General features: G+C 38.7%; 2 protein-coding genes across 2 annotated transcripts; one reads left to right on the top strand and one right to left on the bottom strand.

The window, feature by feature from the left end:
• Window positions 1-30: 30 nt before the first annotated feature.
• On the top strand, window positions 31-18782 carry TRPV3 (transient receptor potential cation channel subfamily V member 3). The gene is made up of 18 exons (XM_088177021.1): window positions 31-188; window positions 4044-4166; window positions 6624-6728; window positions 8297-8383; window positions 9079-9236; window positions 9510-9686; window positions 9861-10001; window positions 10196-10476; window positions 11089-11265; window positions 11927-12085; window positions 12520-12621; window positions 13166-13239; window positions 13859-14024; window positions 14500-14566; window positions 14885-15156; window positions 15543-15655; window positions 16187-16257; window positions 16714-18782. Exons 2-18 carry the CDS (start codon window positions 4048-4050, stop codon window positions 16806-16808), a joined length of 2364 nt encoding a protein of 787 aa, XP_088033147.1. The 5' UTR covers window positions 31-188; window positions 4044-4047; the 3' UTR covers window positions 16809-18782.
• Window positions 18769-25370, bottom strand: ASPA (aspartoacylase). Its single transcript, XM_014876664.2, has 6 exons — window positions 25014-25370; window positions 22968-23163; window positions 21718-21811; window positions 21204-21311; window positions 20559-20668; window positions 18769-20035 (listed from the first exon to the last, which is right to left on the bottom strand). Exons 1-6 carry the CDS (start codon window positions 25238-25240, stop codon window positions 19823-19825), a joined length of 948 nt encoding a protein of 315 aa, XP_014732150.2. The 5' UTR covers window positions 25241-25370; the 3' UTR covers window positions 18769-19822.
• Window positions 25371-26213: the final 843 nt, after the last annotated feature.

Genomic DNA, 26213 nt, shown 5'->3' with positions numbered 1-26213 from the left:
TGGCTCTGCTTCCCAGCTGAGCACACCGGATGCCTGGAGCAGGGTGGCTTTGTGTTTTTAGGATAGTCTGGAGCCTGAATGTGGTTTTGCTCCTTTGGCAGATGAGTTTTGGATGTTGGCAGCGGGGCCTTGCTTTGATTTTCACCGCCCGGATCCGTCCACGCCGACATGGAATTGTTGTGAGCAGGGTGAGTGCTCTGGGTTTGGGCTGGGAGAGAGGGAAACCTTCCAGAGACAAAGCTGGAACCCTTCCTTCACACAGGGGACGTGTTTGTTTCTGTTTTTCTAGTCTGTAAATGGCTCTCCTGAGCTGTGCCACACTATTTCCTTGGGCATTCAGGGGTGAAGAAGGACAGGCCTAATTTAATTTGTGTTTGTCAGCCTGGAACACTGTTGTATTTCCTAATTCCTGTGCCAAGGAGATCCAAAATATAACATCATACAAACAAAACTTTAATACATTTATCATCTTCCACCAAAAGTTTCAGCTACTGTAGTGACCACTGAAAGTCAAGTATAAGTTATAGAATAAGTTATTTCAACTCAGACTCAGAAAAACTGTGTTTACCTGCCTATTTCTGAATTAAATAATCTCAAATAATTTTTGCTCAGGGAAAATGTTGTTTTGTAGAGTTCTTTTTAATTTCTGTTAGGAGAAACCTTAATAGGAAAGTAAAAATTTCTTACTAAGAAGAGATTTTTTGGTAGCACCTGAAGTCTATGAATGCTCCTCAAAGTTTAAAAATCTGACAGGGAGATGAAGCTCTTCCTACCGAGTGTAACTTTCTGCTGATATGATTCATAAATAATGCAGAAAAGTCAGAATGAAGTTTTATCAGCTTTCCCCTCGGGGAGGGGATTTATTTTTTTATGGGCCAGTAAGAATTAGGTCGTAGGTGCTGGGAAGTGTCATGGTCTGTTCCGAGGAGCCCGTGAATGAAACTGGAGGCTCTTGGAAGTCACTTCCCCTCCTCTGCCCCCGGGGAAGGGGAGCCCTTTGTGCCACACCAGCACAGCTGAGTGTTTCTTCTGATTTGTAGGATTCTCTCTTTAGCCACATCATATAAACTGCTACTCAGATATAAAGATAGGTGTGATTTTTCCTGTTCTCAGATAAGCAGAAGGTGAGTCTGTGATAATGTCTGTAGCAATGGCAGAATCCCATTCACCATCATAGATAAATTCCCTTTTCTTACCCCCAGCACACTGGAGGTCAGATACCAACTCTTCAGATCGCTTTCAAAGTAATTCTCAATACTATAAATCAATGCAGGGTTTTTGTCTTGCTGGCCACTTCAAATAAGCCACTTCTCTGGTGGCCCCTAAGTGACAATTAAGGAGATAATGGAGTAGAAATAGTTACAACCAGAGACAACACTCTGTATCAGGTTACATAAGCTACACTGCTTAGATCTGACACTTCTCAGGCTGCTGCACTATTTTTCTCTCTGTGTCAGAGATGACAGAAAATGATAGTGCACTGAAGCTGCTGATGAAAGCCCAGCTTAGTTTTGATCTCGGCACACAATTAATTGTGATTAGAAATGAAGCAGACGCTGCCTCAGCATGGTAACAAGGTACTTCTGCTACGGTGCCTGCAGTTATTTACTTGGGCAGGCAGAGAGCTCGTTTTAAATAGACTTTTTGGCTGGGATACAGTCACATCTCCGTGCTTTTGAAAGTGTAGTCCCTCTGTATTTAAGGAAATCTGTCCTCTTTTCCCTTCCCAAATTGCTTCCTTACATCACTGATGGTTCAGCAGTCCTTCATCATCCAATACAATTTCAGTGCTATGTTTGATTATTTCCCACCTCTCCTCAGAGGTGCAGCCTGCTCTCGAGTCACTGCTAAAATCTCTGTGATGAAAACCAACTGCAAATGGGGCTTTGAGCTGCTGCCCTTGCAGGAAGGTGTTGCCATCTCTGAGCAGCTCCAGCAGCACTCACGAACAAGAGGAATTTAGGAATTTAACCTTGGTCTTTATTCCCCCAGCTCTTCATTCTCCTCTCCCACCCTTCTGGCTTCACACCTCACCCAGCTGTGCCCTTCTCAACTTGGCAACTCCTTTTGTTGACTTTTGGATTTTTTTAATCTCTTCCCAAATATTCTCTTCCTTTAAAGCCACTTACTTTGTGAAGCTATTTAATGTCCATCACGACCACGGTTGGTCCCCTTTTATTCCATTTATGCCAAGTATCCCGTTTGCCTCTTCCTGGGGATGGGAGGTATTTTTGCCCACACACTACTTTGTATTCTTTAAGTACTTGGTAAGAAGTAAATAGCAGAATTATTTATGAACTAAGCAAGACAACAGTCATTTGTTTTAGCTGTGTTTAGACTAAATGTTTATCAGTGTATTCACTGACACAACATGTGTCTGGGGACTATGTGAGTGGCATTTCCAGTGGCACAGACAAACTCCCTGTTCCCACCTCCACTGTGTCATCTCCAAGTTCAGCTCTTCTCTGCATTTACTAAAAGCTGTGGTGTACTTTGTATGCAAGTAAAAATATTTTCTCCTTTATAAATTATTTCTATGAAAGCTGTGATAAGAATTCTTAGGGAACTCATCCAAACTAGGAATGTTTCCTAGTGTGAGCACACCTGCCAATGGTAGAAAACACAATAAAAATTGATTTTCATGCCTTTTTCTTCAGCCAGCTTTTGCAAGGTAAGGAGTCCTTTCCAATATTTCAAGTTCCTATTGCATAGAGTGCCAAGAGATTACAGCTGCACTTAGGAGTGTTTGGACCCTGTAAATTCTCAGTTCTCTGTACTTGGGATTGAAAATTGCCATAATTAAACATTTGTTGTTTATGCATTAATAGACTTTCACTCAAATACCAGGGTATTTGATATTCTTGGCTCCTCTCTCATACCAGGTGTCATGTCTTTTCAAACACTCTGAACAATCTGCTTTCTGTATCTTGATACTCCCATAATGAAGGAATCCTGGTGCTAAGGCACACTGACAGCACTGTGACAGGAGCAGAAAGTTTGTGTGTCTACATTTGTCACATTAAGGAAAGTGGAGTAGGAGGGGGCAAAAATGTGTAGTTGATTTTTGTTCAAACTTTGCAGGAAAATTATTTTTACATTTGTCCTTGAGTATGGAGGCCACTCCCCTGACTTCCTTGGATCCCTGACCTCATAAATCTTCCTGGGTGTACCTTCAGTGAATTTTAATGTATCCTGAATTCACCTTCTTGCTTTCAAATTATTCTGGCTCATTTAAAATGATGCCCTTGAGTATTAGATTGAGAAACAGGGAGATAGTTATTCATTATTCCTTACAGAATTGATGCTGTGGGTGTTCCTAGGCAGGTAACATTCATCAAGATCCTTTTGTGCCATGTGCTGGTGGTCATTTCCATCCAGCAGAGTCATGGGGTTTTTTTCTTTTTCCTGAGGAAATGTTGGGAAATCACCAGGACACAAATCCTGGATGTTATCCATGTGATAATTTAGCTAAGCTCACCTTGGGCATCGTTTTCAGTCTGCTGCTTCTGCTGTTCCAATGCAGTGAAAACTTTCAGGGATTTTTCTTTGTTCTTTTCACGTCTGGAACTTTCCTTTATCCATTTTCTGTTGCACAGATCTTTGTGGGATTTACCACTTTTCTGAAATTATCTTGGTCAAGAGCAGACTGTTCAGATTAACTGTAAAGATGCCCAACTTTAGGGCTACTTATAAAAGTCATCTTGCTCTTTCTGCTTCTCTAAATAACACACACTGTCACTGTGACTGACAGGCTCCTTTCAGTTTAATTTAGGCACAGCCTTGAATTTATGGTTCTCCTGGTCCCACTTTTAATGGTACTTGTCACAGACTGAAATTTAATGAGTCATGTGTGTAACCCTCCAGATTTGACACATGAAATGGTGGGGGTGTGTGCTTAACAGCTGAAAAATGAGAAATGTTGGGGGGAAAAAGAATCAATATTTGTGTGTTTACACACAAGAAGAGATTGTAAACAGGTAATTTGGTCACCACACTTCCTTCAAAGGAGCAGGGGTCAAGTAACTGATGTCTCTCTACTGCAGAAACATGATTAAAGATAACAACGAAATTGTTCCACTAATGGGCAAGAAAACAAACCCTCCTGGAATTCCCCCTGCAAACCAGCAAGAGAAAAAGGTGACTGAAGGCACTCCCACCAAGAAAAGGTAGGACTCCAGTTCAGTGTAAACCACAAAAACTCCCTGCTTTATCTCCTTTAGGAGATCTTTGCACTGCAATACCACCAGCATCTTTGTTCTGTGTAACCTCACAAGAATCTGATCTACTGATGGTTAATCACAAGAATCTGATCTACTGATGGTTAATGTTTGATATAAAGTGATCTTTTTTTTTTTTACGAGATCACATGGAAGAACACACCAGGTTTTATGTAAGACATGCTGGCCTGAAAAAAGGGAGCACTTCAAGCTTAGCCTCAAATGGAAATGTGACAGATTATGGAGAGGCAGAGGACTGGGACAGCAAGAGCTTTGAAAAATCCTACCACAAACAGAAATCTAAATTCACTCTATTTTTCGTTAGTCTGATTAATGAGACTTTTTTGCTGTTTTATAAAATATTCACTTTCATTCATAATTGATATTAGGGAATTAATAAAGGGATTGAGGGTTTGTATTTAATATGAGTGGGGAAATATAAGCTGTAATTCCTGCCTGATTCTATGAAGTCAACTAAGTTACTGTAGAGTGAGGATGAATTTTCATTCATAAACTTTTCATTCTGGATAATAACTGGTTATTATGGCAATTTCTGAAACTCTGAAGGCCTGGCCAATTGTGGCTGTTCTGACATTTATAATTCTCACTAATCAGAGGAATCACTTTTCACAGGAATGGTGCCATTAGTTATTTGAGATCCACTGCCTGGGTGGTCTAATTGGTCTTTTTGTCATTAAATTCAAGAAGAGAAGCTCTTTGGGGGCACACGGAGGGAGACAAGGTGTGTGAACAGCTCATGATACACCCAGCACTTCAAAAAGGGCCAATTCCACGGCAGATTGTGCAGTTATAGGAATATTGCCATAGCCAAGCCCTCAATTACTTAACTCCTATCTCGCATTCATTGTGGCCTCAGGAACAGTAACCCTGGGGTTTTTCCCACCTCTCCAGGCAGAGCTCAGGGTGTGGCTGACAGCATTCCTGTAACACACAGCGCAGATCACGTGGATTTTAACGCAGGGCTTTAAATATTCCATTAATTATGGGTTCCAATGCTGCTTCATCCTGTTCCTTCAAAACTCTCCCTGCACTGCCCCACCAGCAGCTGCTGCACTCCCAGGGTGACATTTCTCACTCTCAGCGTGTACTGGCAATATTCACTTTCCTCAAAGACGGTGGCATTCCCTGCTGGAAGCTGCTGGAATTTGGGTGGACTGGGTGTGTAACTGAGCACAGGAAATCCGAGGGGCAGGAGGGGAGGAGGCTGCTGATGGCTGTGGGCAGAGCAGAGCAGCTGGCCACGTCAGCCCTTGGCTATTTGATGGCACCTTGCTTTGTGCCCTGGCTTTTGGGGTGTTTTTTTTTCCCCCCAAGCCAGGAGAGGTGAGGTCTGAGCCCCCCACCCAAATCAGGGTTCCCTTCCCAGCTGCTGCTGGATGCCAGAATTAACCCCTGGCTCATCGAGCCATTGGAAAACAAGAGGAAATTAGATACTGCTATTTTTAGCAAATATCAGCAGGTTATTCAGTCGTGTCCTAATAATACACTGCATTTTACCATCAATGCAAGCACTTCAACAAGGTTTTTTGGGAGAGATGCAGTTAGGAAAAAAATGCCCTTTGGACAAACCCATAAATCTTAGGTGAATTGGAAAGGTTTTCCAGGTGACTACTGCAACATTTTAGAAATGTAAGGCAGTTTCTGAACAACAGCCCCTGTGGGAGTTGCTGCATCCACCACTGAAACTCCTCTTCCTGTGGTGAGCTGTAGCAATGTTTCACTGAGATCCAGTAAAACCAAGCCATTGCTTTTTGCCTCTCAACTCTGAAGGCTTTTAAAAGGTGAAATTTTTCTTTTCATATCACTTTTCTTGTGGTGCTCCAAATTTTATTTCTTTTTGCTATAATTATTTATATCATTATTTATAGGGAAAACAGTTTAATGTCATGCAGGCAAGAGGACACATTCAACCCTGGCTGATGGAAATGCCTGAAGTCACTGAATGTGTGACCTTTGAAACTTTCTGATTTAATCACTATCACTGCTAATGGATTTGAAATGATCCATCCTGATGGTTCCTGGCTGGAAGAGCAGGGACTGGGATTTTTAAAAAAAAAAAAAAAAAAGGCATTTTTGTGTGGCTAGGCAGTGGCAGGAGCTGGGTGCAAGGCTGGTTTAGAGATTGCTGCTCACACAAGTCAGGATCTGATGCCATGTGTTCTAAAAATACCTTGGGAATTTTGCCCATCTGCCATCCTGGAAGAGCTGGGCACAGGCTGCAGGTTGGGATTCCCTCAGGGATCAGCCTCTGCTCCAGCTCAGCTTTAATGCCACGAGAGATAAATTGTCAGGCTTGCCCTTGGTAATTCTTTTCTTGGTTTATGGTTGGGCTTGGCATTTATCACTGATTTTTTTTTTTTTTTTTAAATGCACTGTCTTTAACAGTTCCCACTTTTTCCTGGAGATTGATGGTTTTGAAAGCAATGCCACTCCCAGTAACACCTCTCCCCCCGTGTTTTCCAAACCCATGGATTCAAATATTCGCCCGTGGTAAGTTACAGAAGCAATGGTCCTGCTGCAAATCTATTTATTGTCTTCACAGCAGCTTCCCCTTAATTCTCCTTGGTCTCCAGTGCCAGAATTTCACTTGACTTTTCATAGTTTTGGTCACTTCAAAGACAGAACTTCACTGGACATTTATCTTTGGTTTTATCTACTGCTGTCATTTCCGTGGATTACATTAAGCCTCAGATCTGAATAAATATTAAATCAGTATTTTTTTTTTAAATCTTAGCCTCTTATTTATAATGCATTAGAACAAATTTCATGCTCTCATCTTGGGTGTTTTCTGCTGTGTGAAGATCACAGCCTAATTTAGAACTCTGTTCCCAGCTGGCTGCTGACGTTTTCCCTCTATTGCTCATTAACAATCAAACGTGGAAATGCTGAATCTGAAATATTTAAAGCAGCCATTTATGCTGAATGAATAGAGAAAAATTACAACTGGGAAGAATACACTTAATTTTTAAAAAATGTGAGAGGTGCTAACAGCCAATAATTATGAGTAAGGGAAATATGCCACAAATCTGGCACAGGTTCAGAATGGCCAAAGGTTTTTGGGTCTGAGGATGTCTGGTCAGCTTTTAGGAATTGGCTGACAGGCTGATTTTTGGTTTCAGAGGAGAGGTGTCCAAATTTCTCCCTCTCACTCAGGAAGTGACCTGCACATGTGCTTTGTCACCACATTACTCAGCTTTCTGCAGAGATGAGACAGATGGAATAAGAATGAACTCGGAGCTCCCAGCTTTATTTCAAAGAGAAGGGAATACCTGCAGAGTAATGCTGTCCATGTATCTGTTTTGCTAATAATTAATAGCTCAGGTTCCCTGAATTATTAACCTGAGGTAGTTCATTCAATCTGAACCTCAGTGAAAACAAAAATACAAGTAAGAAACTAATTTATCCTAATTTTCCTAAGTCGGATCTGCTTTTGGGACTGTGTGGAAATTATGTACAGCAATTACAAAATATCAATGCCATTGAAAATCCTTTAAATATATCACCTAAGCATCTATTTAGAGCCCAGTCCTCAATTTCTTTCATTCAAGTCAGGCACTAAACACTCCTGAATTGCCTACAGTGTTCTGTGTAGTAAATCTTTAGGTAAATCTTTCATTGTGGGTTTGCAACCACTCACTGCTACTGATTTAGCACTTGTTTTGTGCCAGATGACAAATTAAGCATTTGAAAAGGAAGAATGTAAGCTTCGAGCATTCAGGGTGATGCATAAAAAGCAGTGATCATTAAAAAAAAAAAAAAGAAAAAAGTTCCCACGGTTTCAGGATCTACAGTGGAATAATATAATAAGACACAAAGCAGATTGCTTTCCTAACGTGATCTTTTTAAAAATATAATAAAATCCTGTGAGTCTCTTCATCTTTTATCACTCACTTTAAAATCCACGTGGGAGATAAAATGATAGAATTAAAAGGCCAATATCAAACTGGAATAATTTAAGCTCCAGTGTAGATACTCTGTCCTACCATTGACTATTTCTTCAGGCAATTTGCTAAAATACCTGCTAATATCTTGACACATTTGCTTTTCTTTGTCTGCAGTGCATCTGGAAATGGGGAAGACATGGATTCCCCACAGTCTCTTCAGGATGATGCCACTGAATACAGCCCTAACGTGGACAGCTGTGGGTGAGTGGAAACACAAATATTTCTCAGCACATTTTCAACTGATTACATCTGTGGTAGGGTAGATATTCCTTATTTAGGGTAGATATTACCTATTGTTCCTGCCATGTTTTAGAAAAAAAGGTCATGTGTGTGCATGCCTTTCTGAGCCTTCAATAATTAAATGTTGAAATAAACAACTCTAATCTCTCAATTTTCATATTTAGTGTGAGGATTCTTTATATATAATGGAGTATTTTTAGATGGCAATGCAGGACCTACACACCACAATCAGGCATGGAGTGTTTCTGCTTGGGGGGAAATATGAAATAATTCTTTTTCCAGCATAAAGGATGATTAGAAAGTGGTGTAAGATGTGAGGTTAAGAATTCTCTTCTGCTGTCAGAGCAGCAACAGGAAACTTCAGCTCTGCAGTCAGTTGTGGCAGAGCAAAGAATTGTTTCCTAGCCTTTATTCTAGAGGAACGAATAAACTGAAAAAACCACAAGATAATTGAAAAATGTGCTGTTTTTAATAAAGCACCTTCTCAACATCCCAAACAAAACCTGCAGCTAAGCAATGTGAGAAATGTTCTGAGCTGTCCATGGAACCGGGGCAAGTTGGTGTAGTCAGGGGCAAACAATTGCATTTGCTTTTACTCTTAAAATAAACCAGGACAAATGGCACCAGCAATTCCATGACGATTTCTTACAATTCAGTGCTAACACCTCCCAAGGCCCCGAGCTGAGGAGTGCCAGGAAGAAGCTGAAGAGGAATCTGTTCCGGGCAGTGTCCGAAGGGAACGTGGAGGAGCTGCAGCGGCTGCTGGCGGAGCTGAAGGAGAGATCGAGTGCCTGCAGCAGCCTGCCAGGGCCAGGTGAGCTCTGCAGGCACCTGGGGCAGGGCTGCCTGCTCTTCTGGCCCCTCTCAACCTGGGGAATATCTTCATTTCCCTGTCAATTTGGGAGTTAGGGCACAGGGATGTCCAACAGGAAAAGCAAGGTTGACGTGCAGCTCAAGAGCGAAGTGAACAGGATGGAGTAATGGTTTGGGAAATAGTTTGGGTTCATTTATATCCCTCAGGTTTCACCCCTAATGAACAGAAGGTTAATAAATAACAGGGATCTAATCTCAAAATTCACTCTTGTAGACTACCTGATGAAAAAATTCACAGCTTCAGACACTGGCAAAACTTGTCTGATGAAAGCTCTGCTGAACATCAACGAGAACACAAACGAGATAGTGAACATGCTCCTGTCCTTTGCAGAGGAAAATGGCATTTTGGAGAGATTTATCAATGCAGCATACACAGAAGAGGCATATAAAGGTATTGGCATCTTATAGCAGTTTCAGGGATATGGTTAAACAAAATAATGATGGTTTAAATTCCTTGAACCAACTTTTATTCATTATCACTGATGCCATCCTTTGTGAAACATCATTAATGTCTCAGGATGTGCTTGAGAGACTCAGCCCTAAATTCCTGTGTCTGCTTTTTCAGGCCAGACAGCTCTAAATATTGCCATTGAGAGGAGACAGTATGAAATCACCCAGAGCCTCATAGAAAAAGGAGCTGATGTCAATGCTCATGCCCAGGGTATTTTCTTTAATCCCAAACACAAGCATGAAGGCTTTTATTTTGGTAAGTGGCATTGAGATATTTCTAGAAAAGTTATGAAGGAATACCCAAAACTTCCATAAAATAAGAGCTTAATCCAGTACACTCAATATATAAATGTGCTTTTGTATATTAAGATGATAAACACAATATTTTCTATTCTGATTTGAATGCTTGAAATAAAACATGACCACTTGTTGCATTTGGTGATTCTGTAGGTGAGACTGCCCTGGCTTTAGCAGCATGTACCAACCAGCCAGACATAATTGAGCTGTTAATGGACAATGCCAGGACCAATATTTCCTCTCAGGATTCCAGAGGAAACAATATCCTGCATGCATTAGTTACAGTGGCAGAGGATTCCAGAACACAGAATGACTTTGTGATCAGAATGTACGACATGATTCTGCTGAAAAGTAAAGACAGAAATCTGGAAACAACCAAGAATAAGGAGGGTTTGACACCACTGCAATTAGCTGCAAAAACTGGCAAATTAGAGGTGGGTGTGATTTCAGTAGCACCTAAGAGAAACTTGTTCTCTGAAACATCTTTTTCCAGGCTGATTATACTGTTTTATATCCATATTTGGTGAGCTAATTTTGTTCAAAACACAAATATTTCCATTGCAGTGTTGCTTTTATGCTTCAAGGTTTCTCTGTAACTCACTCCCTCTGTTTAGAACCAGCCTTCTGTTGTACAGAAATTCTGCATTTACAACCAATTTCAGAAAACTCACTAGAACTGCTCTGTTGTACTGCTGTAGAATTTGGTTTGCATAAATCAACTGTAGTGTAAAGAATTGGCAATGGGATGATTTAGAAAGTAATTAAATTTGAGGAAGGCATAAATGAATACATGGAAAATTGTGCTTTCATACTTCAGAAAAATCTCTGACAGAAAATCTGAAGGCATTAAAAACACTGAACTTATTTCTTAGAGGTTTTTCACCTCCAGCACCCCTCACTGAATAACACAATTACAAATACATTAAATTGCACAACTGTACAAAATGTTATAGGTAAAAGGTGGGAGTTTGGGCAGGAATATTCATGTGCTTTCTCCTTTCCCATGAACAACACAGCTGCTGACAAATCATCTGTTCATGTTTTAGATTCTGAAATACATCCTGAGCAGAGAGATCAGAGAGAAGCCAAACAGGAGCCTGTCAAGAAAATTCACAGACTGGGCTTATGGTCCTGTTCAGTCTTCTCTGTATGATCTGACAGAGCTGGATACCACTGCTGACAACTCAGTGCTGGAAATCATTGTCTATAATACAAATATTGGTGTAAGTTGCCTATTTATATAAAAATATATGTATTTTTTTTTCTACCAGTACCTCCATTTTAGATGTGTCAGCCTTGCAAACAACTGAATTACTTGTGAACAGTAATTTTTGTTTCTCAGTTTTTGTGTCAGGAGCAAGATGAATTTTTTGCTGCTGCATAATACCAGCTGTAAGCAAATATGCATTCAGCTCCTGCAACACAGGTTAGGTTTTTTGGGAGTATCTTTTCCTACACTGAAGCATTCATTTGACTTAAGAATATAAAATGGCCAAGCTGGTCAGACCAAATACACTTTACCTTAACAGGTTTGTATTTTAGGTGTTTAGGAGTGTTTGATTTACAAAGCCTGGATTTTACATTTGCTGAATTCGGATCCTGCCACAAGACTTCCATAGGGAGCAGGACCAGGAGTTCACAGGAGAGTTTTAGCTCAGTCATAATTCACCAGGCTGGGAATGGCAGCTTTTCCCACCAAGAGGAGGAATTGTCCCTTTGTCCCATCTCAGGGTGGTCTGGCACATCCCTGAGCACACAGGTGTTTTTAGAGCAGCAAGGATAGCATGGAATGAAATACAGAAAACTCACACCTAAAATTCAGTTTCCTTACAGGCAGCAAGTTGAAATATTTTAAATTTTTTTAAATTTTTTTTTCCTCCTCAGAATCGTCACGAAATGCTGACTTTGGAGCCTCTGAACTCACTCCTGAGGATGAAATGGAAGAAGTTTGCACGGCACATGTTTTTCATGTCCTGCTGTTTTTATTTCCTGTACAATGTAACGTTAACATTGGTTTCCTACCACAGGCCTAATGAAAATGAAGTGAGTACAGCAGCTGAATCTCAGCCAATTTTACTGACTTAAAAGGAACTAGTATTTCCTGTATTGTATTTAACATGCTAAAATAAGAGCAGATATTGGGATATCTGGGTATAGAGAGGCCACGTTCTCCCACATCAATGTGGGAGCATCAGATTTGCATTTTGTGGAAGTGACCTAAATTACCAATACATGATAGAAAGACTGGAAATTTCCAAAGGTGGGAAGAGTGTATTTTGTTTTTCCTTTCAGAAATAAACTTCTGGTATTTCAAACACCTCTGTTAGGGGGCTGATTGTGTAAATACATCAAGAAAATTCTCCCTGGAAGGGAAGAAATTGTGAACCCAGAGAGTTACAGGTGTGAGGATTTCTGTTGCTTTGCCTTTTACCCTTCAGGGTTGGAACTGAGATTTTCTTTCTGGATTTGTTTTGCAGGCTCCTCCTTATCCACTGGCTCTGACTCGAGGAGTGGGGTGGCTGCAGTTGTCAGGACAGGTGATGGTTATGTTAGGAGCAATATTTTTAGCCATAAAAGAGGTAAGTTTTTTTTTTTTTTTAAAGTAACAAATATACAGCTAATTTGTAAAGAACTTCTCTAAATTTATGGATATGCTGCTGCTGATATTGGCAATACACATGGAGGGTCTTTGATATGTGTGATGTTCAAATCTTGGGCACAATCACTTATTCAGAATGACCCTGGTGATATATTTGAGTACAACTGTGAAACAAATATAAAGATGTTTGCTTTTCAAATTGTCAATGCAGAGATCTGATATTTGTATAATATCAATATTGTCCAATTATTGGCATTCAGGGCAAAAGAATTGCAAGTTGTATTGAAAAAAAATCCCATTCTATAACTTTGCCATGTACTGTAAGTAATTAAAACCAGTAACTTAAATTATGGCAGAGATGAGAGAATGTTAACCTTTGAATTTACAGCCCTATAAAAAATTAATTCAATAAATTATCAGTAGATGGATTAGTTGACAACACCAGTTAAATTCTTTTGAAAAACAGGTGTTGAGGTCTTTTTTCTCTTCCACCATGCCTGTATTTTCTGTTTCTGCCTGCACAGAGTGTGGCCATCTTCCTGCTCAGGCCCTCAGACCTGCAGTCGATTCTCTCTGATGCCTGGTTCCACTTTGCATTGTAAGTCTGATGTGTATATATATATTTTTTTTTCTACTACATATAAAATTCTCTATCTCATGGTCACAGAGAATGTGCTCCTGTAACAGTCACTTTTTTTCTCCTCAAAATTATCAGTTTGAGAGGGATGGATGTAAGTTTGCCTGCAGCTTTTCTTTAACACAAACTGTTGGCTGCACTGTCAGTAACAATACCAGGGTTGATGTGCACAGGGTGGATTTTTCCCACCTGCCAGTGTCTCTTCCCTGTTTGTGGAAAATCTGTAATGATTTTATCAATTTATTAAGCTAAAGCTGCTTAAATGCCTTCTAAGCTATTGTAAGGATTCTTAATGTCTCTGTCAGCAAAATCTGCATTGAGCAGCTGTTTTGGAGAGAATAGTTTACATAAATTAAGCTTTAATAAATATAATCCTTATATGTTAATATGCTTATACCACTTGCACCAACCTGTTTTATCATTAAATTATAATGCCAATTTCATGGGGAGAATACAAAATCAGCATGAAATGACAAATTAAGCCTAACGAGCAAAGAAACCTTGTTGTTGTAGTTTTCCATTCTGTTGTTGGTTTTGTGCTAGTAATTTCTCTTTTACATATATGTTTGTTTTTTAACAGTTTTATACAAGCTTTGCTTGTGATCTTCTCTGTCTTTTTGTACTTGTTTTCCTACAAAGAACACCTGGTGTGTCTTGTTTTGGCAATGGCCCTTGGCTGGGCCAATATGCTCTATTTCACCAGAGGTTTCCAGTCCATGGGCATTTACAGTGTGATGATTCAAAAGGCAAGTTTTTCTTTTGTTTTACCTGCCTGATGATACCCTATTGTTCTATAATTCATATCGAGTATATTCAACAGTTATATGTACCTTATAAATTGCTTTGAAATGTCTTATTTCCAGTTTTTATGCATTGTTTCAGCAGAACACACAATTTGTCCTTCTGCAACAGCAGGAACTAGTTTGTATCTTAATATTGACATTTTTATTACATTAAATATGTGAGTAGCTCGTGTTTTTTCCAGCTAATATAGTTCTGCAGTTTAATTGCATCATAATCTGTAATGTCTGTACTGTACAGAATTAGTCACTCTCAGAGAACACACCAAATTTGAGATAAAAAAATCAGACCTTTGGGTTTGTTTGCTCAAGGAAAGCAGTGTGATGCTTTAGTGTGTGCCTCACCTGTATCCCTGCAGAATTCAAATGCACAGAACTAGTTCTGAATTTTAATTTGTCACTTGTTTCATTCCATTTTCAGGTCATCCTGCAAGATGTGATAAAGTTTTTAGTTGTCTATATCGTGTTTTTGCTGGGATTTGGCGTAGGTAAATATTACTGGAGAAAAGCACTGATGCTCTGTGTGAGTAAAAGTTTTAGCATTCTTATGAATAAGAAGCCTATTTTCATGAGAGCTCATGCTGGGGTTTCTTCTGGATGTTAAGTTTAGATGTGAGCAGATGAGCCTTGGTCTCAAATCCTCGGAATTTCATTTGGATGTGGGCTCCTTCTGCTTCCTGGAACTGTCACCTGCCTGCTCTGTGTGGCTGGGCAGCTCTGGCTCTCTTAAGCAGTTTGAATTCTTTGGGGTGAAATGCCCTGTACTCCTAAATAATGACTGAAATTTCCTTGTGCTTCCCTCTCAGCTCTCGCTGCCCTGATCGAGACGTGCCAGGAGGGTGGGGAATGCCGTTCCAACAGCAGCCTGGGACCCGTCCTGATGGATCTTTTCAAGCTCACCCTTGGACTGGGGGACCTGGAGATCCAGCAGAACTCCAAGTACCCTGTCCTGTTTCTCCTGCTCCTCATAACTTTCGTCGTGCTGACGTTTGTTCTTCTCTTGAACATGCTGATTGCATTAATGGGAGAAACCGTGGAGGATATTTCTAAGGAGAGTGAGCACATCTGGAAACTCCAGGTTGGTTTGGGAGGTGCTTGGGCTAAAACCCTCATGTTGACACGACAGCTAAAGTGTTAAAGATAATCCTCATTTGGTTTTGTGTGTGAATAATAGAAATAGATAATTCCAGAATGAGAGAATTGTAATAACTTTGGAATTAACAATCCTAAAGGTGATATCATGGCTTGGATTTCCAACCTATGCACTGTCATGGCTTTCATTCCCCTGCATATGTCACAGGATGATGTGTTTCATTATTTTTCTAGGAATCTGAATCCCTATTGTCAGTGATTTGCTGTTTTTGGTGTTGGCTGTGGGTGGAGGCTTGACCTGTTTTGAACTGCAAACTGTGCATGCTGTGAAATCAGGCCAAGGCTAACCATTTTACTATTTACTGCCAACAGAGAGCCAGGACTATTTTGGAATTTGAAAAATTCTTACCAAAATGCCTGAGGAAAAAATTCCAGCTGGGAGAACGGTGTAAAGTGGCTGAAAATGACACCAGGGTGTGTTTAAGGTAAAGCAAAGCTGGAATAATGTGCTATCAAGTCTGCTCTCTTTATGCTGCTTCAAGGCTATTTCTCCTCAAAACCCTTTAAAAATATTTCTATTATCTCTAAAAATTGTGCTAGATGCATATTTAGTAAGAAAGCAGATTTTCATCTTCATATGTTTTTACTGTAGAAGCCTCAAATCTGCTTGCAGTAAATGTCACTTTATCATAATCTCCTTTGAATGTCAGCTTAAAAGCCACCACAGTTAAGTTGATTGGTAATTGATGATTACCATATTAAAGAACTGTGCTGTTTAATGAAAAATACTTAAATATTTCAAGACTGTACTAACAATGTGTGAAATTATGATGTAGTCTTGGTATTATTCTCACCTTCATATAGTGCTTGACAGTGCAAAAGACATTCAGGCTTTTAGTGCCAGCAAAGCAGGTGGTAAAGTGTGACAATCCCAGGAAGGAATAAAGGGGGAAGATCAGTGATGTAGCTGGGGGATGATGCATGGTGATAACACAATTTATGTGCAATGCAAACAGGATTAATGAAGTGAAATGGACCGAGTGGAAAACCCATGTTTCATTTATTAATGAAGATCCAGGGCCAACAGGTACTGTGGAATTTTATGACACCCTATTTGCAGAATCTTTTCTTCTTAGAAATGCTTTTTGATACAGTTTTTATACCTTTCAAAAATATAAACTCTCATATTAAACCACACATTATTGCTAGAGAAACTCATGGTTAATATGGCAATGGTGTTAAATTACTTTTAAAGACTTGTAGAGAGGTTTGGTGACAAACAAGTTTTGTAATATACGTACTGGATGACATCAGTGTTGGCCAGGAAATCCAAGACATCCATCTGCTGCCAGGGCAGGAGTGTCCTGGAGAAATGAGCTCCCTCTGGGGTGAAAAATTTCTGTAGAAGATATGGTAGCAAACTGAGCTTGCTGTTTAAATAAAATACATGTTTTTAACAAGAAAAAACAAAGGTGCAAAAGTATGATCTTACCTATACAGTTTCTACCATATCCTGTTATGTTTACAATGCATTTTTTTGCAGATCCAAGCAAAATTCAAGATAATTCAAGAACTAATAGCAAAAACACCCTGAATACGTTTGAAGAAATGGATGATTTGCCTGAAACTTCTGTTTAGTTGTGCTGTGCTTGACCTGTGGCTCTTCTGAAGGTTAAAAGCATCAGCAGTGGATGCTGAAAGCTTTGTGGCTGTTTTGGACAGCTGTAGCCAGCTGGAACACACAAACTTTCAGTGACACAGTCTGATGGATTGAACCCATTTATTCAGAGCAGCTGAGCTGAAATAAATGGGATTATTTCACTGGGTCACTTCTGAGCCTTTCAAACTGTTGCTGTCCAAGTTTGCCTGATGTTCCTCAAACTTGGCTTGAGATGTTTAACTGGATAAAAAAGGTCAAATGTGAGATATTTCTTCTTTTTGTGGAAAATTAGGGTCATCTTGATCCCCAATCTCTTGGTTTTTGGAATCTCTAACTCATGAGAAACTAATTTTGTACACTGAAAAAAAAAGTTCTTGTTGTGGAGGAAAGCAAAGCATTTCAGTTCTGACAATGACTACATGAAGTATGTTAATTTGAAATAACAAGGCTCTGGGTACCTTTGCAGCTTTTGCATTGACTGTCAGTGTTACTGGAGGCTTGGTCCCATAAGTTGGAAAAAGCTTCCTCAGGTCCCAGGGGCTTTGCCTGATCTGTTTTACTCTGTGCAGTCCCCAGGGTGTAATTGGAGTTTATTGCTGTTTATTTATTACTGTGTGTCTGTGCCTCCCCATGAAATAACAGGGCAGAAATACAATTCCTGATGGAGGAGGTTTGCTTCAGTCACAACATTACTTTTCCTCCTTGGCTTTTCCATGCTGTTGCATCTTCCTACATAAAAACTTATGACACTGGAAGCTCTTCTGAATTAATTTTTGCATTCAACCACTTCAGAAAAATCAGAAGTCAGTATTTCTTCCCAAGGTGAACAAAATTAGTTCAGTGCAATGCAATTCCAGACATTTTTTTATTCAGAGGACTCTGTAATGCATTTCTGTAGCTCTTTTTTCACTACTGTGATGACCAAATATTATGAATTATATTTTTAGATTTCTATTTTATGTGTGTATATATAAGGAGAAACATTTGTTCTGTTTACTTTTAAATTTCAATGAACGCATGTCTCCAGTGTCATGGCTTTTCATCAGAATCATTCATGTGGTGCCTGTTTAAAGGTGCTGTTTTAGGTGAGACTCAGGGGAACTCAGTTCTGTGTTTGAATGATAATAAGAATTGCATTGGATTTTGCAGCTGTGGGCAAAATGATCCAAAAGACTTTCTTAAGACAGAAGAGAGCATGAGGGAGCCCTGCAGTGGGAAGGATAATGCAAAATATTTACAGGGCTGGTGAATGTGGGCCCTGCTGCCCAGCCAGCCTCTGACAGACGCTGTGTCCCGAATTTCCAACCGTGGCCTGGATGGATCCACAGGAAACCTCAGCTGTGTCCTGGCAGGGCACAGGGATTGCAGGGGAGGGACATTTGTGTGCCCACAGTCCATGTCACACCCAGCACTGCTTGGCTTTCTCAGCAGGAGATGTGAGCATGAGAAGAAAAGTTCCTGCAGTTTCACAATCCTTGGTCTTTGCTGGTTCGTTCTGCACCAAAGCTGCCAGAGAAGGACTTTGCTTCAGGACTGCACAGGTCTGCTTGGATCCTTTCAGTGCCAGTTTTTGTACAAAGGGAAAAAAAAAAAAAATACCTCTTGACACACACTCAGGAACCAGGCTGGGCCATGAGGCTGTGGCCACTGGAAACACAGAGATCTCTGTGCTGGGAAACAGGGAAGGCACAAAAAAACCCTACAAAAATCCCTGCAAAAAACCCTACAAAAACCCAACAAAAATCCCTACTGCTGTGCCACTGCCCAGGTCCCAAACTGTGTGGATGAACTCAGGAACGAGCTGAGGGTTGTTTGTAAAAGCTCTCCCTGAGGAAATGCCCTCCTTGTGTGGCCACAAAGCTCGGCCACCTCACATCAACCGTGTGCTGTCTCCAGGCTTTTACCAAGGAAACTCTGAATAATGACTAGAGCAGGTAATTCTGTGCTTTTTATACCATGTTTATTTAAATTAAGGAAATAAAACTTGGCATTCAATCAACATTCTGCCCTGTGTTATTTTTTTTTTTTTTTTTTTAATTTTAATGCCTTAAGAGTTACACAAAGGCAGGGGAAAAAACCCCTTTAAATTTAGTAGTAAATGAAGATGGCATCACTTTTCAAAGGTAAGATATGACAGTTATCTGGACAATTAAACTTTCAGTAAATAATTAAGAACTTTGCATAAGGTTACATTAATGTTTATCACCAACTTGTCAAATATGTAAAAAACATTAGAAAATTAATTAACCCCCCATTTTTTTCTCAAGATGTTATGACAGGCTTTATCTCTACAGATACAGAACAAGTCTCTCCATGTGGAATTCTTCTTAATTTCCATTCTGGAATAGTCAGGTATGGTTTGTGCACTGCTCTTCATTGAAACTCCTAAATCTTACCTTAAATCAGAAGCAGCTTGAATTAATTGTGAAATACACTAAAATGAAATGTAAAGCTTTTTAGAGTATATTTCTCTGAAATCCTGTTTTTAGTTTGTTTGTAAGTATGGAAACAAAATAAACCCCAAGGCTTCCACTTCACAGTGGGGGTCAGTCAGATATGCTGATAATATCATTTATTAACACTCTCCCCTTGTTTCTCTCTGTCCAGCTTTTCCTTTGTCTCACATTTTGTGTTTACCTGAGGAGTTAATTTCATGGATCAGCCCATTGTAAAAAGTGTTGGCTATTAAGGTTTGGGGTTAAGAAGTAGAAAAGCTGTAGTTTTTGTATATAATGTAGTACTGTGGATGAGCTTCTTCATAAAAACTTCATAAAAATATTTATAAATTCTTTGCATTATAGGAGTCTATTAGAACAATAAACAGAGTCATAATCAGCATTATGACAATAGATCTCAAAGTGCCCAGCAAGGTTAATTAAATTACAACTTAAAATTAGTTTCTGCATTTATTTATTCCACAAGTTACTACTGAATGACCCTGGACTTCACAAAGAAACCCACTTTTTATAAGAAAAAAATCTGTAACAAGCTCTTAAGAAGTGCTCTGCTCTGAGACTGGCAACCTGAGGTGTTTTGCAGTGAGTTTGATTTTCTCTGTTTTTACAAAAGCTTGTTTCTTTTCATAATATGCAGCTTCATTAATAAATGTTGGATAGACTGTACAGTTCCCCTGATAGGGAATTACTTCTCCATCAAGAGTCAAAAATAGAGGATCACCATTCTTCAGTGGCTGCCAGTCTTGATCCTGGGGGAAAGAAAATAAATAGAATATATTTACTTTCAGGTTTTTGTATATTTTATGTGATTCTTGAGTTAATGCTAATTAGGCTAATTTCTGCAGTTTATGGCAAAAGCTTTTAAAATAATTCCTTCTAATATTAATACATAATTTTGTGTGTCTGGCCCTCATTTTCAGAATTCACTGGTAAAGTGAACTAGAAGGAAACTGCAGATGCTCACAATTGATTGAAAACAGACACTCATTTTTAGAATTAAAAATTAGGTTTGTATTTTAAACTATAAGCTATGCTATTGTCTTTTTCTTTGTAGTCATTTTAGAGTCAGTGATTCCCAAGACAGTTCCTGAAATAATGAATGTATGACCTTAGTGAGAGAACCTAACCCTAGGGGAGGTCTAAAGTATTCAATAAAACCCATTGGCAATATTGGCATTTTAAATATTTATTACTAAAATATACAACAATATAGCAGAAGCAACACAGGAATAAGTAGAAAATGTCACAAAAGGAAACTATTCTAGAATTTACCTGTAGTTGAGGATGAATTATTGCAATAATTTCACCATTCTTATTCCTGGGATAATCTACTTTCTCCATTATTTTAAAAACCTCGACTGTGCATGGTGGAAATTCCTTGCCTAGAAAGAATAAATGTAATTTCATGTCAAGATGAAAAACTGCCTGTTAAAAAGAACACTGCATTATTTATTCTCTGTAAAATGGCTCAAATCATCAGGTTGTCCCCTTGAAGCCAAGTTGTAGAAATATAGTCCAGTCATGTATTGGGGCATATGAAGTTCAAATCTAAATTTGCTACTGAAATGTTACTTTTCACTTAAAAAGACCTATTTTGTAGATGAGGAAATCAATGAAAGGTCTGTTTGCTAGTGTTGCACAGCACAGAGTGGTATCAGTGGTATTTAATCTTTACTATTCCATGGTATTCAATGGAAATTCTGACATGTATAACTGCATTATTTTCTTTCTATTTCAAAAAAAACCCAACCCACTGACAAAATATACCCTGAAAAAATTAAGAGACTTTAATTTTTTAATTCTTCCCTCCACCTTTTACATGTTTAACTGTAAAATGTTATAGCCCAACCCATTTTTAAAAATATTCTCCTAAAACAGCCCAGTGACATGACACAGGATGCTGTAATCTCTCATTACCTTCATTAAAAAGTTGCACAAAATCAAGGCCATGTTTGACAATCTTCCTCATTTTGTCCAAAACATCAGCTCTAGCAACACCTTGTGGCTGGGGCCCCACCTCGACACCTGTTTGGAGATGAGGGAGATCATTAATGTCACTTCGTTAGTGTCACCATCACACAGCAAGGAGAAATGTCTGATGGCTCAGTATTTAATGTCCAAGATTGTAAGGCACAGAATTATGTGGGTTTTTAAGGCAAACAACTCCTTGTCATATATTATATTTTGTGCAAAGGGTGGGTTAATTGAGTTTAAGGATTTCTGTGTTTTGTAAGCCACAACTCTGACTGTATAAATCAGAACTCTTCAGAAGAATGGCTAATCACATAAATTCAATTTAATAAATATATTGTCAAACAAACAGCTCCTGGTGCTCACAGCACTCTGCAGAAGGCAGTGAACACATCTGAAAACAGCCACATTTCAAAATCCTTTCTGGTGGGCTCCAAGAGCCTTTAGATTTAATATTTACCAACAGGATGTTTTGCCACAGAGCGGGTTGTTGCATATTTCAGGCTGGGATGTTCAATCAGCAGAACAGGACAAGGTTCTGGAGCCAAAGCGTTCTGTGGAGATGGTTTAAAAATGTCTTTGTCATGTAAAACGGTTTAAAATGTTGTGCCACAAAAGATTACTGATGCAGAAGTGATTTACACAATGTCTTCAATATGTTGTCTTTATTTCAGGGCCCTCAAGGAAGTAGGACATCTTTAGAAAATGCACAAAGCTGTGTTTGTTGGTGTCTGTTCCATTAACTGATGCCAGGCAGCTCCAATGAACCAGAACTGAGCACAGTTCTAGTCTTGAACTGTCAGCAGAGAAAAAAAAAATCTCCTCAGCATGGTTCCAAAAGTGAGAACTGAAATGCCATAGAGCAGATTTCAACTATTTTATTTGGGGTTAGACTCCAGTTCTCTTATGAGGACACAGATTGTGAATTAAGCCTCATTTTAATCTTCTTTATTGGCACTTTTGCTATTTGAGGCTTCTTTCCTGATGACTGGCCCACCATTACTCTTCATATAATTTTAGTCAAAACCTTTTTAGATCTTCATATATTATTTTATAAGAATGTAAAAAGAATACATGTAATAAGAGAAAAAATATTTGAAAAGACCTTGTTTCTAATGGGGGAAAAAAAATTTAAATTCCACACCATTGGCCCAACCTGGATTCCATCTATCACCAGAATTCAAGCAAATGATGTTTAAAGCTGCACTTCTGCAAACCTCACTCTACCAAAGCTTATCAGCTTCAGGAGCAGCACAATCAAACAGCTTCTAAAGAGACATCACTGATAAGGGAACATTGTCATTACCTACTTCCATTATTTGTTACATCTCTTTATTTAATGAAATTAATGTTTAACTATTCAGCATGTGTAACCCAAATTTATCCAAGTTCCTGACAGATCAGTGTGAAAGCAAATTAAACTGCATTAATTTTCATAGATGTGATGGGCAAAGAGGAATACTTAGAATCAGTCTTAATAATGCTTATTTTAATACATGGAGATATGATGAGTTTAAATCTGAATTACCTGATATTATAGTTAAATTAATAATTGCCTCTGATTAAAAAGAAAACCTGTAAGTAATGAAGTATTTTAAACAGTTTTGCAGAAGAAAAAATACTATATTTAGAGAAACTACAAAATAATATATAGTAATACAACATTACAACTAATAATCTATTTTAATAGTTCATTTAAATTAGTTTTACCTTGATATAATGAACCATTTGAATTGTAAAGTCATCCCTGGAGTTTTCAAGAATAATGGTACCACCCATGTTAGAAGTGGTGTTGTGAAGGTCAAAAATAAGGTCATAGGCATCATCACTACCTTTGGGACCAAATATATGATTGATTTCCTGAGCCCTCCTCACTTCATATGGAATATCTTCCACCACTGGCCTGCTGTTAATATCAGCACAAAGAAATTAGTAAGCTCATTCCATGGCTTTACAGCAACAAAATATGTATTAACCTTTTCTTTTTACTTTAAATCCAAAATTGACTGGAGTTGAAATCATCTGTTTAATTACCAAACTTCAAATTGGCTGAATTTGTTGAAGAAAGCAAGTATGATTGTCTAGTAATTGTCTTATAATTTTGTGTCTTGTGCAGAAAGGTATTAGAATTATTTAATCAAGTTTTGGCTGGAAATGAATTATTTCTCCTTACATCCCAAATTTTTCCCCTATGCATAAAACCAACTAGAATTTAGCAACAACCTAGAGCACTTCCAAGACTGGACCCACCTCCTGCTGGAGACCATACTCAGACTCTATCAGTCCATGGTGTTTTGCCTTGGACATCACCCTCAAGTTTTTTTCTAACTTGTTTTATTTCTTGTCTTCTCATGATCTGATCAGACTTTTACAGTCTATTCCTTTAGGATTCTTAAAGGTCATTGAAGATTTTGCTACCTTAAATCTGTTCCTCCAATAATATTTCTAATTTCAGGAGACTCTGTGTATCACATAATCCACCTTTCTATTCTTTAGCTCTTCCTTTGAAATTCAACATTTCTTCACATTTAACTGTTAATAATTTTTATTGAAGCCAATGAGCTTGACACTATTGCTTTCAGTAGTATCAAGACTTCACTCTCCTTTTTCTTATTTTGTAAAATAATTTGTGATCTTGAAGGTTCCACACTTAAGGGACCAGGGGAAGGTACTTCAAACACTCAGCAGTGCTGTAATAGGACCAGGCAACTTCACAGTATTTACTGAGAAATATTAGTTAAAATATGAAGGAAACTTGCAGGTGTCTTAATCTGGTGTTTTTTCAAGTGTTCTGTGTTCAAAGCAGCTGAAACCAAACAAAACAACCTTTTTCTTTGGTATGTTTTTCCAAAGTAAACAATTAAAAGAATGGCCTCAATGCTTATGTGTTAACATCTGCTTATCTTAGACGTAATAATCAACAACAAAACTCTAAGATGAAAAGCCAGATGGAAAGATGTGTAGGGTAAGAATAACTGCCTGCAAAATATATACAGTAAGTATTCCTTTCTGTGATATTCACGTTTGTCATTAAAACTTTTCTGAAACAGAATTACCTGGTTAGCAACTATACCAAGAATGTTTATATAGCAAAGTACATCTCTGGAATAGATATCTCAAAAGCACAGAAACATCAAATCCTATTAAAAATGTAAAATCAGTTACTATTTTGCAGTAATTAGAGGCAGTATTTCATTTAAAATAATGAGTCAGTTAAATTATCAAGTTTTTTTTTGCTATGGTTTTGCCTTAGAATAGATTATTTCTAGCTTCAAGTTTTTCTAATTTCAAGTTTTCACCTTTTAATGAACATAACTGGAATTAAACACACGTCCCTGATTTCTGTGCCATTCTTTCAGATACTCAGATGTCTATGTTTAATTGCTTTTATCTGCTATTTCTTGGAATTGTAATTGTATTCAGAAGAGCTCCCAAACTGAATTGCACAAGACATGAGAAATAATGACTCTCCGAGTCAGAACAGCAGTACTCCAATTCACACAAATGCAGCTCATCTAATACTAATTTAAAATTATGTTTGAGATAATGTGTTGGTTTCAGACTGATTTTACCAGCAATAGAAGTGAGTCTGTTAACACACGCAATTTGTTCTTTTTTTGGGTTAAAGGTCAGTAATTTCAGTTATGTGACTGCTCTGTTAAAGTAGTAGGGGAACTTGTGTTCAACATTTTAATCTGGAAAGAATTTTAAAACCCGGAAAAGCAGAAGAACAACAGAAAGCACAACTGCTCTTACCCAAGACTCTCGGGGTCAAAAACCCGGTTGAGATCACAGTCAATGTACCTGGTGCACCTCTCCACAGCCCTGGGGTTGCTGAGGAATGGTTTCACCTCCACTCCTGCTCTCTGGATCTCGGCTCCGTCCTGCTGCCAGTGCCTGACCAGCAGCACCCCCGATAATTCATTGCCGTGGGTGCCCCCAAAGAGCCCCACCCGTCTCACCCGAGCACACGGGGAACTCATGCTCTAGGAAAGCTTTTCTCTCTGAGAGGGGGAAAAAAAAAAAAAATAAATTCTTTCCAGTAGGAGAGTCTTTCTTCTGGTTAGGTCAGATGCAAAAGAAAGTGAATGGATTTCTCCCAACAGTTCTCAACTCGGTTTTGAGGCGGGATTTTTCCAACCTCCCTCCCCAAGGAGCCTCCCCTTCAGTTTCTGTATTTAGTAACATCTCCGAGGCTGTTAATGGCACTGTTCCACAGTCCAAAAGTTAACTCTGGGCCGTCTTTATAATACATGATCTATAGGGAAATCCTGTGCTAATTAACAATGGAAAACAGTGTTTTTACACTCAAATATCAGGCATTTTTGCACTGCAGACTAGGTGTAACAGGTATTCTCATGTATGTTTAAAGTTACATAACTATTATATAAGGGCAGAGTGATTTAAAGTGAGCAAAATAACAATCATGTCTTGGCTCTAGTCCAGCACACAATGCTGAAACATCAAGTATTTTCATCTTTAAAAAGCCAAGAACAGCTAAGATCCTCAAAGCACACCCTGGCTTGTATGACCTTTTTTGTTTTAGAAATCCTAAGAACAGTGATTAGAAGGAACACAAGCTGAAATTACAGTGCGATTTATCCACGACTGACTTACCCAGAGTTCTGGCTCCGGTTCTATCTCTGGATCTGCTAACACAGACCTCTAACACATTGAAACAACTTTGCCAGGGACAACCCTCTAACTTCTGCAGTCTCTTATTAAAAAGGAAACAGATCTAGACCACGATGGGACAATAGTTCTGTTCTCTCCCCTGAAAAAACTTTAGTCAGCAACTTTTCTTCCATTTCTAAAAGTGTTCAGAAAGGCTTCTGAACCTTAAGCCAAAGAGCAGCTGTAATTTCCATCCTGAGAATCAAAACGTTTAGAATAAAACGTCATATTAACAGAAAAATAAGCTTTATTGAGGCAAACGACAGAAGTATTTGTAATTGG

Source organism: Sturnus vulgaris, chromosome 21 (genome assembly GCF_052056855.1).
Source record: "Sturnus vulgaris isolate bStuVul1 chromosome 21, bStuVul1.hap1, whole genome shotgun sequence".
In the NCBI taxonomy this organism is placed as follows: Eukaryota; Metazoa; Chordata; class Aves; order Passeriformes; family Sturnidae; genus Sturnus; species Sturnus vulgaris.
Note: the sequence above shows the minus strand (reverse complement) of the source record. Positions and strands in the feature narration are given on the sequence as shown.